The following is a 14,818-nucleotide window of genomic DNA, read 5'->3' on the forward strand; positions in this document are numbered from 1 at the left end:
TATATTTATCTTACCGACTCCCCACTACACAAACCAGCTGGTGAAAGTCCACAGTCCAAACAATATCACTCAGCACAATGGAAGACACCGAGTCCTTCACGCTCCTCCCCATCCACCTGGACCCCAAAAGCAAAGCCCTCTCCACGACCTCGAACTCCAAGCGCCTCCGCGACGAACTCGAATCCCTCAACGCCCTCCACACCGCCTTCCTCTCGCTCGAGACGCCCGCCCCGCTCCCCCCCGTCCCCGTCAACCCAAAGCGCAGCGCGCAGATCACCAAGCTCCGCGAGAGTGCCAATGCCGCATACCGCTCTGCGAACTACCCGTCCGCGATACAGCTGTACACTCTCGGGCTGGATATGGCGCTGAAGCGCCCGGAGTGGGAGCCCTCGGGACTCGTGCGCGATGAGGTCGCGGGGCTGTTGGCGAATAGGGCACAGGCGCATATGGCGCTGCGCAGCTGGCCGGAGGGATGGAAAGATGCGGAGGCCAGTGTGGAGGCGAAGAAGGTGGGGAATGCTAAGGCATGGTGGAGAGGGGGGAGATGTCTGGCGGAGATGAGCAGGTGGGAGGAGGCAAAGGAGTGGGTTGGAAGGGGGTTGGAGGTTGAGGGGAAGGAGGCGGAATTAGTTGGGCTGCTGAAGGAGATTGAGGGGAGGGTTGTGGGAACGGTGAAGCCATAGGGGGGTATTGTTACGTTGTTCGTCGAGGGAGTTTGGCGTTGAAGGACATTGTTGGATGGATAGTGGTCTTAACTGCGATTTTGAGCGGGAGTGTACAGCACATAGAGTGGGAGCTAGGGAAAAAGACTTCTAGCACGGCACATTGGCCGAGGAAACCTCAACATCACTCATCCCCGATCTCCATCCGTGTTTGTCGCTCAACTCCGATCTATCTTCTTCAAAGTCGCCTGATTATATAATCCCCCGCTGACACACACTCCCTCCCGCCTTTCCCGTCAGTTGATGATCCACAATCCAAGGCCACACGTGACCAAACTTCTCTACAAGCAGCCAGGCAACGATTCCAGGGGTCCATATGATTGGCCTGCTGACCCATGACCCCTTATTCAGCCTTAGGAGAAAGTCGAAGTAATCGCCGTTCTAACGCACATCAGCAGATGAGGCTGGGCAGCTGATAACGGGACAGCCAGGAGGCGCGGTTGTGACGGAGAAGGCAATGAAGAGTATATATATGTTGCCGCCCCATCGAGGCTTTTTGTTGCTTACATGATTTATCATATATGCGACAAACTTCAAATAACAAGCCAAGTCAATTAAACACCAAACACTCAAATCAATATACTCAGGAACAAAGTTCACAAATCAAAGCTAAAGATCCAGCATCCAAGCAGAAATAAGCAAAAAACCGTGGCCACATCTGCGGCCATATCACACAAACAACCATGCTAGGCATCTTCACGGCTCTCTTCAGCGAGGTCATGGACCTCTGGGACGCCTTCCTCTATGGGCTCGGCAGCCTGCTTTCGTGCGATTGAACGTTGCCTTTTGGGATGCTCGAGAGCGCGGATAAGTGCATATGCACGATTCTGCAGCCAGATAGACAGCAGATGATGCAGACGGGGCGAGGGCACGCAGTATTGAATCGATCGGGGAGGAGTGATCACGGTAATGGAAAGAGCGGGTGGTGGCATATAGGGTCCCCACCACGTGTACTGATTGGGTCCGAGGACAGAGGACCTGTAACTTGCATATATGGAAACGGATGGCGGCGTTTTGGGATGGAAGATTCCGGGTTGATTCATGGACTGGAAGATGAAATTATGGATGGTGTTTGAGTTGTGTATGGGTGGGTAAAATGGCGCTTTGTTGCTGTATGGTTCATGTTTGAGACGGGTGTCAGTCCCTATATTTCAGTGTACCAAGACGTGTAAAAATTACAATATTTTGGAGAACCAACCTTTCTTTCCAGGAGTATTGAAATCCCGAGGGCGGGCGATGGAGAAAGTTCCTCAGTCCCTTCTATATCTGATGGGTCTGTCTGTGAATACTTTCGCCCTGTAATTACGCATACCTTTCTCGTAATAGCATGCCTCTACCTATCCAAAAGGTTGACTCCTTGTGCCTCCCTATCTGCCATCGATACATCTCTTGTCATTAAATCATTCTCAGTATTTCTTCGTTTGGGGGGTGAGCCTATGACCGTAAAGTACTCAGCGGGCACTAATGACTTGATTGTTTGCAACCGTAGTTACAACTCAAGCGTGTCTTCATCCTTCCCCCTGAAAAAATAATACCTGATCTCCAAAACAAATCCCTTTATTGTCCACCTTTATCATAACAGCTTGGTGTCCAAGCTATACTTATATACGGTGCGTGCTTTTGCAACCTCTGTAAAACGGATGCCTCTTATTTACTCTCCTGGACAAGACCATAACCTCAATAACAATCCTTCCGTCGCCTACCGTCATCTCTGGAGCTTATTCAAGCTACTACTTCATTTATTTCATTTGAGCAGCCAAGGACAACAAAGAATACAACTAACTGCCTGGAAATAGACAATTGGTCATATTGTCTGTTGTAGTGACAGCCAAACTCGAATATAATGATATGTTCGGGACCACCTGGATCCCTATATCCAAAACTCTTTATCTACAGTAACCTTGCCTCGCTTTTTACTATAGTATACCTTCGGCCAGGGGCAACAGCCGGTGGACTCCTGTCCTAACTCTTGTGCTGCCTCATGAAAGCTCCTCCGCAAAGACTCGAAAGTCTTGATGTAGCTACTTCCACACAGGAAGAAAGATGAAGACTAACGTCATCGCCGTCGCAAATATTACACCAACAACCACGCTCTGGAACACAATCCTGTGTTGAAGGTCACGAAGTGCGAGGTCTTTGATACGCACTTTGTTCTCGAAAGGAGACAACCTCTTATACATCCTGATGAGGCTCGACATATTCGAATCGGCGCTGCTACTAGCTTGTTGCTGTTGTTCGATAGCCTGCTTCTCCCATGGGAGGTGATTCCGACGGCTAAGAAGCAGCATGAAGAAGCATGAGCCGCGGAGACCCGAGAGCAACAGGCCCATGCCAAACCACCACATCGGCCACGAGAAGAGCACATCCCACCGTGCGCGCATACCTGGGTGTGGGTAAAATGCGCGCACGAAGACGAGAATGAAGCCGGCTAACGTGAGTAACGCCCCGAAAGTGGTCGCAGCACACACTGTCTCGAAAGTCCCATTGCTAACGCCAATGCGCACAAAGTTCCTGTGGGAACAGTTCTTTAGGAGTTGATAGCAGTGCTCGGCGATTGGCCTAAAACGAACAGGCGCGTCATCGTGCTCGAGGGCAAGTAAAACGGCATTTCTCATTCCAGGGGGTATGTTCAACTCTTTCTCAGAGCCAGGCATGAGGAATAGGTCGACGACTTTTGGCAGGTCGGCGCGCGTCAATGCGGAACCTGGGGATTTGGGATTCCTGCATGTACCGAAGCTACAGGACTCCATGAAAGACTTCATGAACGAGCGGGACTTTTCCGACTTCGAAGGGGCGCATTTACTTGTTTGGTCAATGAGGGCGGCTATCTTAGCCGTGATATCATCTGACTCTATAGTGGCGTCAGTAAAGTCTCGGAGGGTATGCAAGGGGGTACTAGGGGCCTACCAGATCCATGTGCAACGTCACATTCTATGTCTAAGTCAAAGACATTATTGTGAGACTCTGGAAATTTGCATTCATTCTCTGTCAGTCTATGGTGAGATGAAGTGGTGTTCTTCGAAACCTGCGATCCCCTATCCGACAAGACTGACGATGGGATGGTTGGAAGTGCTTCATCAGGACATGCAACATAGGTGGCCTGGTAGTGAATAAACCTGTTCTCCTGTCAGATTCGACGTGTCGCATACGCTTGGCAAGCGGGTGGTGTCACCTACCACATGTAAAACTCGAGGTTTTCGGGAGAATGCTCGACATGCTTGAGGTACCTGTAAAAATCACTGAGGGACATTGGACTGCCTACAGGATTGAAGCAGCTGGTTAGATGCGAATGATGAGAGGCAGGATAGCAACCCACAAGTCCAATTTTGGAGGAGTTGGTCGAGGCCGAGGCGAGTGGGCACTTCTATGCTGCCACGTCGAAGGGTGCTTTCACGCTTCCCATCTCGAACAGCTGCGGAAAATTCTCGGATATCTTGATAGGAAGGCTTCCTGTACCATTGAATCCAATTTTGGATTTCATCCAAAGTCGGAAGAATCATCTTTGGTAGCAGCACCGTCGACCGGGAATAGGGAGAGAAAGGCTGCCAGCTCGGTCGTCAGGGCGTATCAGGCGGTTTGACTTGGACACATTGAAGTTTGAAGTTTGAAGAAGTTGGATACGAGGAAGTGGAAGGGGGGGCGTTATTATTAGTATTGGATAGGCCGCTTTTACACTGAGGGTTATCGTGCCGAGGTGTCTCTAACAGCGGCGCTGTGAGCTTGGAGAAAAAGGGGGGAAGGGGGAGGAGGAGGCGGTGGGAAAGTAGACCGGACAAAGGCTTCCTATTGTACACATTACTTCTCTCGTACCACGGGATAAGCTCTCTCGCATTGGTTGCAATGTCTACTTCCAGCACCGAGACAAGCCAACACATCCATGATTCTTGTGTTCGGGTGTTCACAGTGCATGTGTCCAAAGCATGTCTACCATGCGTCCTTGCCAACTTCTCCGACGAAGGGGGAGCTTCTGTAAGATTAGAAGGCGCATGGTCAACTGCGACAATGCTCTCCGTTGCCTTGCTGACGACATGCACATTGCAGGAAGCAGACGGTTTTCTACCTCTTGTAGAAAGCAGCCCCTTGGGTGCTCACAGCGGGAAGCAAGGAAGCGCGGGTGCGGAAATCAAGTCCCCGGCTTTGGGGGACAATACTTTGTGACCCATGCGGATCACCACCGAATGTGATAAGAGTCTTCGTCCTTTTCGGTGACTCAGATACGTAGTCTTCTACCGATCTGACACAAATATTGCAACACTACCAGTAAAAATGCTGATTTATTGTGCCGTGCGAAGCAAGGTAGCACAATCACATCAGTCAGCCCATGTCGTGCATCCCTCAGCTGCGACTGAGAGAGTTGGGGTCTAAGCTATGACCCTGATCTGCGTCTACCCGTGCCCCATCTGTGCGCATTGGCTGAAAGCGGGCTGGCTAGCGGTCGATCAGATGCAGTGGACCCCTCTTAATGGACCCTTGGCCAAGTTAGTTAATCCCGGAACACCCCATCTGTCCCTATTCAGGACAAAGAGATCGCGCTTCCATCGATATGCCAGTATTCGAGTATTACACAAGCAGTGGGAAATGGCTCAGGATGCTTCCCATTTCCTGCAAAGCATATTGCCAAGTGGAAAGGCGGCATATTGTTAATAAACGGCTTGGGCACAACCGCCTCATCGCATGGTTTCCACAATGACCTAGCATTTATTATTTATCCCGTATCTGTCAGTAATACTACTTTTACCATGCTTCTCCTACCTAGATACTGGTGCAGTCTAGAAAGGTACGTTTCTATCACATGACCTTGTGTAATCAGCCTGGTCGAAACAGCACGGCCTGTTGCACTGCCCCCATGACGGTTTTCATCACCAACTCGACGAAGTGAGCAGCCCACCAGTCCGCCTTGTCAGTTTGTGAAGTTCTCTCAGAATCTGCCACAAGACGTCGTTCAGAAGCAAGGTCGAGAGACCTCGCTCGAAGAGTTGCGGTGTAAGTGATGCAAATCCACGCTCGGCGAGGGCCCATGAAATGACCCGAGAGTCTCGGAAATCGTGACGAGCTGTGGGACAGAACAAATCCTGGCAGCAAAAATCCTTCTTGCAGGACTTTGTTTTAGTGAGTGCACTATTGTATGCAAATAGAACATGAATATTGTGTGATGTTTTTTTATTTTTTTCAATTTGAGTCTATATCCACGATACCAATAACTATATTCCTCGTGCCCGATGTCCTGTGTCTATTCTAATTCCATCCTAGTACCAGTACTCCATATAAATCACACCCAAAGTTGACTATTGCCTCCCGCTCAATCCATATCTCCATATATTGCCCAGTACACTATCTCCAAACAAGTATATCCTTCAGTCGCAAATGCCGTACACAAAAATCCCCCCTACTCAGCGCGATGTCCGTCATCCACCCCTCCTCCAAAACGCCATAAAAAAACATGCTGAATATAAAAACCTCCCCTTGAAAAAGTCGGCATCACCCCATGCGTTCCTAGCCCCTGTCATCCTGTATCCCTCGACCGACGCATTTCATCCTCTCCGAATCCTAATCACAACACAGCGGATCGAAATCAGAGAATTAGAAGCGCGCGAATCTAACGCGCCTCCTCGCCGGAGGAGACGGGCACCTCCATGGGTCTCGGCGGCCGAGGAAGTACTCCTCCTCTTCATACGATCGTAGCACGCGGTTGCGCCTCCATGGGCCTGTGCCGGTGGTGAGGCGGATGGAGTAGTAGTCGTCACAGTCGCAGTCGCAGCATGGCGAGCAGTTCCATCTGGCTCTGATGCGAACACCGCACATGATTTCTGTGTGTTTGGTGGAGTGCTTGAAAGGTGGTTTGAGGTGGCCTTGCACTGGTTGTAGAGTTGAAGGCGTGAGGCGGTTGAGGCGGTTTGTAGATTTGATTTGTAGTACTGTAGTATTGCAGTATTGTAGTAGCGAAGTAGCTGAGTGATTTGAATCAAGAAACTCATTTCTGGACGGGGGATCCTTTTCCTTATATACTCCTCCACGGCCCCTGCAGCCTGCACGTCACGATGATCTGCGCATCGTGCAGTGCGCCGGGCCGCACGCACGGCCGCCACATGCGCCATGGCCGCAACCCAAACGAATCACTGCCACTCTCACATGATTGCAAAATCGATCGCTACGGGTGGATGCAAGCCACCAAAGGGTGTCTTCTGATTTGTTGAAGATGCAAATGATGTAGTTACTGTTGGGAGTTCTCGGTGAGCGGGCCTCGTGATGAGGTTGGAAAAGTTGGATATCAAGGCAGCGGTTGTTGGACACATATAAGATGGGGATGCCTTGGAGAACGACAGTGAGTCAAAAGCATGGCATGGAAGAAATAGGAAGTCGGCCGTTGTTGGGAGGCTTTCATAAGGGTCTGACTGCGTTTCGTTTGCGGCTCGAGAGTTGGTAGCCGGGCGGCTGCGCCTCGTCCGTAACGCAACTTGGCCGGTCTAAATCGGCTGTTTTGGAAAACCAAGGAAATCAGAGCATGGGTTTTCAAATCGGCCTCTATGACGTGTGACATCGCCATGGAGAATGAAAAATGGCGGTGTTGATGTGGAAAACAAGGTTATTATCATATTTTCTTCACCGATATGCGGTGATAGCAGATGCAGTTGTGCATACGTATCGCATGTCTACTTGATTAAGCTTTGCAGGCTAATACATGAGCATTGATAGTACTCTTGACATGTTTTTGCCTCACCAATACCCATGTCCTCGTCTTCCAATAGTGGGGAGTATATTGCCCCGAGCCTTTCCGAGGAAATAGTCGTAAGCACTCAAAAGTACCATCACTACCACGAATGCCTCATTATTTCATTTTCCCCAGTGATCCCAGAGGAAAATTACTCCTCCGACGCATCCCCAGCCCCAAAGGCAGCCCCTTCAGTTCCCCGTTCCTAATTTCTCCCATCCACATAGGGAAGTTCTCCAGCTGGCATCAACCATTAATCTCCCATCCCTCCAGAGAATCCAGGAATAAAACGATATCACGCAGCATATTCCCCGAAAACCAATGATCAAGCCCCGTATACTCATTCCATCGCGCATCTACGCCCACATGCTTCAGAAACTGGGCCGCCAGCCGCCCAAATTCACACAACACCGTCGCATCGTCGACGCCATGGCCGAGGAACATCGGGAATTGCTTGAACGGCACAGCAGCGGATTTAGCGCCAGTGATTCCAAGTTCGTTTCTTAACCAGTCTGCGATTCGCTGTAATTTAGCTGCTTCCGCTTGTGAGGGCTCGTTGTCAGCAACTGCATTCTCATTTTCGACATCACCGACTTGGCCATTCCCGTTCTCTTGAACTCCGTCGTCGCCCCTGTCCAGCATCTGTTTCCGAAAGGGGAGCCACCCACACATCCCCACAGCAGCCCCAAGCGGTTCCCCCTGCCACGTCAAGAGCGATATGATAGCCGCCGCGCACCCCTGACTCAAGCCCATCAAAATCACATTCCTAGCGCCCACAACATCAATCTCCGCCTGCATAAGGGAGTGAACAAAAGACGATGTCTCCGCAAGTCCCTCAATCATTAGCTCTTCCTTGTACTCGGGAAATATGAGCGGCGACCAGTTGTCGAACCATTGGTGGGTTAGATGGCCGTAAGATGTGGCTCTGCCGAGACAGGCGGTGGGGAAAATGAATTTGGCATGGGGAAAACAGGCTCGGACGGTGAGGAGTCCACTGAGGCGCCCCAGGTCTTGGGTAGGGGCGATGGGGTGGTCTAGGAAGCTGGCCGCGAAGCTCTTACCGCTTCCGCCTCGTCCGTGGAGGATGATGAAGGTTTGTTTGTGTTCTTTTACTGGGTCGACGACGAAGGGCTCGTAGAATTCAGAGGTGCGTTTGCGGTCGAATTCGTCGTCGGGAGTTTCTGGTTCCATCGCAAATAGTCACGGTGTTGTATTCCTCTTGGTCTTTTACATGAAACTAGGCTTGCAAGTTGAGCAAGAGACGTTTTGCTGAGGTGGGGTAAGTAGATATTCGGTTGGTGCCTAATGATCCCCGTCCAAAATCCAACAAACGCTCTTTGCGCTCGTATTACGATACTGTCCAGTAATAACAAGGCTCAAGCTGTTCCTTTGAGGCCGGCGCTTAAACAAACCACTAAACCAATTATATTTCGCTATCTTTATATGTTGAATTACTTTCTTTATCGTTGACCTCCCCGCACACACTTTCACAACGGGTGATAAAACACCGGCCTTCCCACATCATTAACTACTCAGCCGCCTTCAGCACCTCTCGAATAACACTCGTATCCTTCTCAACATCCATCTCCCACCCCGAAACCGCAACCCGCACTGCCGGCCTCCCCTCCCAACTGGTCCCACTAACATAAATCCGATTCTGGTCGTTAATCCGTCCCAGGAGCTCCTCATTCCTCCCCTGGTCTCTCAGGCGGAAGAGCACGATAGTACCCACCTCCGCCACCTCCGCAGTAGGAAGTAACTCATACGCCTCCAGTTCCTTCACCATACTCGCCACCGCCCTCGCGAGACGCACCTGCGTTGCAAACAACAGAGCCAGACCCTCACGTCCATGCGCGTGCAGCACAGCATAGATAGGCAGAGCGCTGAAGCGGCGCGAGTTCTCCAAGCCGTGGTTTAGGGGAGAGGGGATGGGGTCTGTAGCGGACGTCTTGAGGTAGGCTGCTGCGCCGTTGTTGCAGACGTTGTTCAGATCGGTTTCGGTGCGGGTGAGGAGGATGGCGGATGCGTATGGCTTCGTGGGTTAGCAGGGTATATGCATAGAATGGGGGATAGGTACTGTGTTGAGTGCTTTGTGACAGTCAGCGGTTATGGAGTCGGCGTATTGCAACCCTTCGGATGATGCGCGAAGGGAGGCGAACTCTTCTGTTTCGGGGAGGGAACGAGCGAATATCCCGAATGCTGTGATCGTCAGTTTCCAGTCACCAATTGGCAAAGAAAGCATGCAACACCCAGCGAACGCAGACACCGAAGATAAAGCCTGTACATACCACCATCAACATGAATCCAAGCCCTCCCCTTCGCAACCTCCTCCAAACACCCCTTTAACCCCTTCATCTCCTCCTCCCCCCCAAAATACCTCCCCGTATTCACCTCTCCCATCCCCACAACCACAACACTCACCCACCCCTCCCTCCCCGCCTCCCTCCCCGCCTCCCTCCTCACCTTCTCCAAATCCAGCCTCCACGGCTCCCCCTCAACCCCGACATCCCTCACATTCCCCCGCCCCAGCCCTAACACCCCGGCAGCTTTGTACACACTACTATGCGCCGCCGCACCGAGGATCTGCACCCCTTTCACCCCGGCTTGCACACACGCTCCTACGATCCCCGCACTCGCTACTGTCTCCGCGCTTCCGCTAGCCTTGAGTCGACGATCGAGAAGGGCGTCCCGCGCCGTCGCCATGGCGAGGATGTTACTCCCCGTCGCGCCTGGCGTGATGGCGCGTCCACCCCATACCTCGGGAGACAGGCGCAGCAGCTCAGTCAGCATGGTCAGCGTGTGCGCTTCGATAGTTGTGGCGAGGGAGGCGCCGCGGTCGTGGACGGCGACGTTGCAATCTAGGGCTGTAGCGAGGTTGTCTGCTGCGGCAGCGATGGGGAGGGTGGAGCCGGTGACGAAGGCGTAGAAGGCGGGGGTGAGTAGGGGGGATGAGAAGGCGGGGGGGAGGGTGAGGAGGTGGGACAGGGTCGTGGGGGGGTGGCCGGTGGGGGGGAGGTGGGAGAGGAGGGTTGGGGTGAGGGTCGTGAGGGTCGTGGGGGTGGGGAAGGGGAGGGGGGGGCGGGCAGAGAGGGAGGTGCTGATGAGGGTTGCGACTGTGGTGCGGTCGAGGGGGGGGGTGGTGAATGTTGAATTGGGGGTTGGGGAGGACATGATGGCGGCGGTGTGGGTGGCGGCGTGTAGGTTAGGCGGGGTTGCTTCAAATGGTTGTCAATGGATGGACGAGGTTGTCGATATTATAGTTCTTGATTATTAGGCGGTATCTTGATCTTCAAAGTCTTCGAGTTTTATAGAAGGGGGGGGTTATAAGGAGGGACCGGAATTTACAAGTGACTCAAGCTCACGAAGGAGCATGACAACCCCGCTACTGTGATCCTTTAGTGGGGTACGACCCCTGACAACTCTAGTCCACGCTAGAATATAACGTCTGTCCCTGCATGCGAGAAACCCCTTGTGGCGAGAAAAATGATAGGTACCTTGACTTCAAGCAATTCAGATTCTGTGTAAACATCGACAGTTCCCAAAGTTCTGTATCAGTCATATGGTGTGACCATTCCTGAACACTCTTGACCCGGATACCTGGAAAATTATGTTTGTATCATCGTCGTCGCGTCTGGTTTTCAGAGAGCATTATTTCGTAGCGTAGCAGGACTCCTCTACCACAGTACTACAATCAAACTTCTACCGTTGCTGAAACCTATAAGCCATCCATATCTTACCCTCCGAGTCCTTCAGGACTACCAAGAAGTTATCGCCAGCCTTGTGGCTGCCGTGTGGCGCAAATTCATTCCATGTCGGTGTGTCGGTTGGTACCTCTAATCAAATCTTAGGTTTACTTATAGCTTAGAGTAATTTTCTTACGTAATCAACATGTAGAAAGCATGTGGCTGTGCGCCAGGTCATCACACATTCAATAAAGTTATTCGTTAGTCCCAGGTATGTTCAGTTCTTACCGCAGATCTTGGGAATGTCTGGAATTCTTACATTATGCTCCTTCGCGCGACTTATGGAAAGTTGTGCTTCCTGGTTACGATGGTTGGGCAGTGTCGCGATTTAGCCAGCCACACAAAACGAGCGGCGTATCGCCAGCCTTACTTTGGACCAGCATTGCAACTTTCAGACCACTTATAGTAAGGATAGTGGCAACGCACCCATGCAGCTAGTGGCACTCCTGTTGCCCCCAATAAAGGGCTTGTACGGAAACTGTTTAAAGACAGCCTGCAACCTGGCTTGCCACAACGAGTTTTTCAAGCTAACTCTATCGCAAACGCTCTTGGTACTCGGCCACACCATACGAACCCACGAACCCACAATCTGATCTGGTAGCCACGTCCGGGTACGCAAGTCCAAAAGCCGACTTTCGTGACGCTTTCAAATACTAATTAGTCGTTGTAGTATATTGCAGCCTAGATACACCCACCGAAATCGCTATCGATTGCAATGTCCGGCGCTGAGGCTGCGTTCGTTGTTGGCCTCATTTCAGGCCTGATCTCGATCATCGAGGCAACTAAAACGATATATGATGCCGCTAAAGACGCGAAGGGTCAGCCCGAGGCATTTCGCCTGGTGCATGCACGACTAGTCCTAGTGATCGCAATCCTGGACAGAGCTAGAGAGAGGGCACAGATGGTCGACGAGACGACGCAGGAGACATTGGAACCCATTCTGGAATCATGCAAGGCGAAGGCTGAGAACCTCAACAAAATATTCAAGAAGGTTATTCGGAAGGATGACGACAAGTGGTACGATCGATACAAGAAAGCCCTCGGTACGCTAAGGAAAGAGTATAAAGTGGAGTGTTTAATGGAAGAGATATTGAAGGACATCCAAGTGCTTGTATGCGAGAGGCTGATGGGAACCGCTACTGATGCCCAAGTAAAGGAGATACAAGAGGCTATTAAGGAAATGAACGAAATGCCTTCTTCTCTCCAGGACGAGGCTGGGAGTGTCACCCAAAACCATCAAGGCACTGGTAACAATAATGCTAACACTGGTAGAGGAGCCCAGCATAATGGAATTGGGGATCTCTATCACAATGAGATCAAGGGTGACGCGCATTTTGGCAGTAAGAAATAGTATAATCCGAGACCATGTCTAGATTTGATAAATATGACTTAGGCAACCCCACTTTCAATAATTATGCCGCTCCTAGTGAGTTGCAAAGGGTCCAACCTAACAAGCTAGCGGGTGCTAACGACGGCCCCACCATAGAGCGACCAGAGACCCCACCGAACCCGTCGGTCGTCATACCCTTCAGTCGCGACACAGATTTTGTCGAGCGAGGGACAATACTTGATCAGATCTACCAGAAATGCGATGTATTGGGGTCTCGGACCGCACTCGTTGGCCTGGGCGGCGTCGGGTAAGTACAAACACTTCTGCCATTGCGGGTGGCTAACGGCCGCGAAGCAAGTCGCAACTCGCCATCGAATATGCCTACCGAACCCGAGACCGATCGCTTGAAACGTGGGTTTTCTGGGTCCATGCAAGCAACACGGCTCGGTTTGAGCAGAGCTTTCGGGATATTGCAAACTGCGTCAAGATCTCCGGCCGGCAAGATCCAAAGGCCAATATATTCCAACTTGTGCACGACTGGCTGCACAACGATAGGAAAGGGCCGTGGGTCATTATACTTGATAATGTGGATGATGCTAGCTACCTCGTTGAGCGTCGAAGCACCGGTCAGGATGTGCAAAATAACGGCATAGGCAGTGGGAACTTACGACCGCTCGTGGAATATCTTCCGCAGTGCCCAAATGGATCGATTCTTATAACAACAAGAAGCAAAACTGCAGCGCTAAAGCTAGTTAAACCGCGGAACATAATCGCAATCGAACCAATGAGCCAGATAGATGCGCTAGCACTCTTTAGGAATAAGCTTGGCGGGAATGATGGTGGACATGACGCTAGCCAGCTTGTTGCAGAGCTCGAGTTTATGCCGCTTGCTATTGTTCAAGCAGCTGCATACATCTCCGAATTAGCGCCCCGATGTTCTATACGACAGTACCTTCAAATGTTTCAAAAGAGCGACAGCAAAAGATCGAGTCTCTTAGAGTACGAAGCCGAAGAGCTACAGCGAGACTCAGAGGCCAAAAACTCCATCATCATTACATGGCAAATATCGTTCGATCATATCTGTGAGATTAGGCCGTCAGCCACTGATTTGTTGTCTCTTATGTGTTTTTTTGACCGACAAGGAATTCCTGAGGCTCTACTTCGAAGTCAAAGCGTGCAGAGCAACTCGGTGCAAGACCAGAACGAGAGCGACGGTGATAAACATGTTAATAGCGATACTAATTATGACGATGACGGTAACGATGAAGATGACGATGAAGATAACCTAACACAGTCTAGTGTGAGTGATGGGTTTGAAAGCGATGTCGCAGTATTACGAAACTACTCGTTCGTCTCTGTCAATGCAGACGGCATAACCTTCGAAATGCACAGGCTGGTGCAGTTAGCCACGCGAAAATGGCTTGAAGCCCATGGGCAGCAAAAGAGGTGGGAACAGCAGTTTATCAGGAATCTTAACGCGGAGCTTCCGACTGGAGAGTACGAGAATTGGGTGAGGTGTCAGACGTATTCCCCGCACGTGCAAATAGCGGCAGCACAGAAGCCAAAGGAACAAGCCTCTTTAAGAGACTGGGCTTCGATACTATTCAAGGCAGCATGGTATGCGTGCAGAATGGAGAAAGGAATAGAGGCAGAGAAGATGTCTATTGAGGCAATGAAAGTTCGACAGAGGATTCTGAATCGAGAGCACAATGATACGCTAGAAAGTATGGCAATGGTAGGCTTAGCGTATAAGATTAGGGGCCGATGGGATGCTGCGGAAGAGCTAGAGGTGCAAGTGATGGAGATGATGAAGGAGAAACTCGGCGAGGATCATCCACACACGCTACAGAGCATGGGCAACCTAGCATTGACGTACGGGAATCAAGGGAAGTGGGACGCTGCGGAAGAGCTAGAGGTGCAGGTGATGGAGATGATGAAGGAGAAACTTGGCGAGGATCATCCAGACACGCTGACTAGCATGTGCAACCTAGCATTGACGTACGGGAAGCAAGGGAAGTTGGACGCTGCAGAAGAGCTAGGGGTGCAAGTGATGGAGATGATGAAGGAGAAACTCGGCGAGGATCATCCACACACGCTATGGAGCATAGGCAACCTAGCATTGACGTACGGGAAGCAAGGGAAGTTGGACGCTGCAGAAGAGCTAGGGGTGCAAGTGATGGAGATGATGAAGGAGAAACTCGGCGAGGATCATCCAGACACGCTATGGAGCATAGGCAACCTAGCATTGACGTACGGGAATCAAGGGAAGTGGGACGCTGCGGAAGAGCTAGAGGTGCAAGTGATGGAGATGATG

General features: G+C 51.2%; 5 protein-coding genes across 5 annotated transcripts in view; 2 read left to right on the top strand and 3 right to left on the bottom strand.

The window, feature by feature from the left end:
* Nucleotides 1–77: 77 nt before the first annotated feature.
* On the top strand, nucleotides 78–683 carry VE01_02843 (uncharacterized protein; the record flags this gene model as incomplete). Its single annotated transcript, XM_018272347.1, has 1 exon — nucleotides 78–683. The coding sequence occupies one exon, from the start codon at nucleotides 78–80 to the stop codon at nucleotides 681–683; it is 606 nt and encodes a 201-aa protein (XP_018133218.1).
* A 1,653-nt stretch (nucleotides 684–2,336) lies between these two features.
* VE01_02844 (uncharacterized protein) lies at nucleotides 2,337–4,361 on the bottom strand. The gene is made up of 4 exons (XM_018272348.2): nucleotides 4,039–4,361; nucleotides 3,899–3,980; nucleotides 3,630–3,838; nucleotides 2,337–3,573 (listed from the first exon to the last, which is right to left on the bottom strand). The coding sequence occupies exons 1-4, from the start codon at nucleotides 4,220–4,222 to the stop codon at nucleotides 2,744–2,746; spliced, it is 1,305 nt and encodes a 434-aa protein (XP_018133225.1). The 5' UTR covers nucleotides 4,223–4,361; the 3' UTR covers nucleotides 2,337–2,743.
* A 2,930-nt stretch (nucleotides 4,362–7,291) lies between these two features.
* On the bottom strand, nucleotides 7,292–8,726 carry VE01_02845 (uncharacterized protein). Its single transcript, XM_018272349.2, has one exon. The coding sequence runs from the start codon at nucleotides 8,620–8,622 to the stop codon at nucleotides 7,678–7,680; it is 945 nt and encodes a 314-aa protein (XP_018133224.1). The 5' UTR covers nucleotides 8,623–8,726; the 3' UTR covers nucleotides 7,292–7,677.
* A 3-nt stretch (nucleotides 8,727–8,729) lies between these two features.
* On the bottom strand, nucleotides 8,730–10,896 carry VE01_02846 (uncharacterized protein). Its single transcript, XM_018272350.2, has 3 exons — nucleotides 9,720–10,896; nucleotides 9,509–9,630; nucleotides 8,730–9,463 (listed from the first exon to the last, which is right to left on the bottom strand). The coding sequence occupies exons 1-3, from the start codon at nucleotides 10,600–10,602 to the stop codon at nucleotides 8,960–8,962; spliced, it is 1,509 nt and encodes a 502-aa protein (XP_018133223.1). The 5' UTR covers nucleotides 10,603–10,896; the 3' UTR covers nucleotides 8,730–8,959.
* Nucleotides 10,897–11,372: 476 nt separating this feature from the next.
* The window catches only part of VE01_02847 (uncharacterized protein), a gene marked incomplete at its 3' end in the record, with an annotated part of 4,087 nt that continues 641 nt past the window's right edge, over nucleotides 11,373–14,818 (top strand). Inside the window, exons 1-4 of the mRNA XM_059463481.1 lie at nucleotides 11,373–11,785; nucleotides 11,845–12,514; nucleotides 12,568–12,811; nucleotides 12,859–14,797. Of these exons, the coding sequence (XP_059319951.1) occupies nucleotides 11,890–12,514; nucleotides 12,568–12,811; nucleotides 12,859–14,797 (2,808 nt within the window). The 5' untranslated portion in view covers nucleotides 11,373–11,785; nucleotides 11,845–11,889. The remainder of the gene's footprint in view (nucleotides 11,786–11,844; nucleotides 12,515–12,567; nucleotides 12,812–12,858; nucleotides 14,798–14,818) is intronic.

The sequence above is a fragment of the Pseudogymnoascus verrucosus genome (assembly GCF_001662655.1).
Source record: "Pseudogymnoascus verrucosus strain UAMH 10579 unplaced genomic scaffold scaffold_7, whole genome shotgun sequence".
In the NCBI taxonomy this organism is placed as follows: Eukaryota; Fungi; Ascomycota; class Leotiomycetes; order Thelebolales; family Thelebolaceae; genus Pseudogymnoascus; species Pseudogymnoascus verrucosus.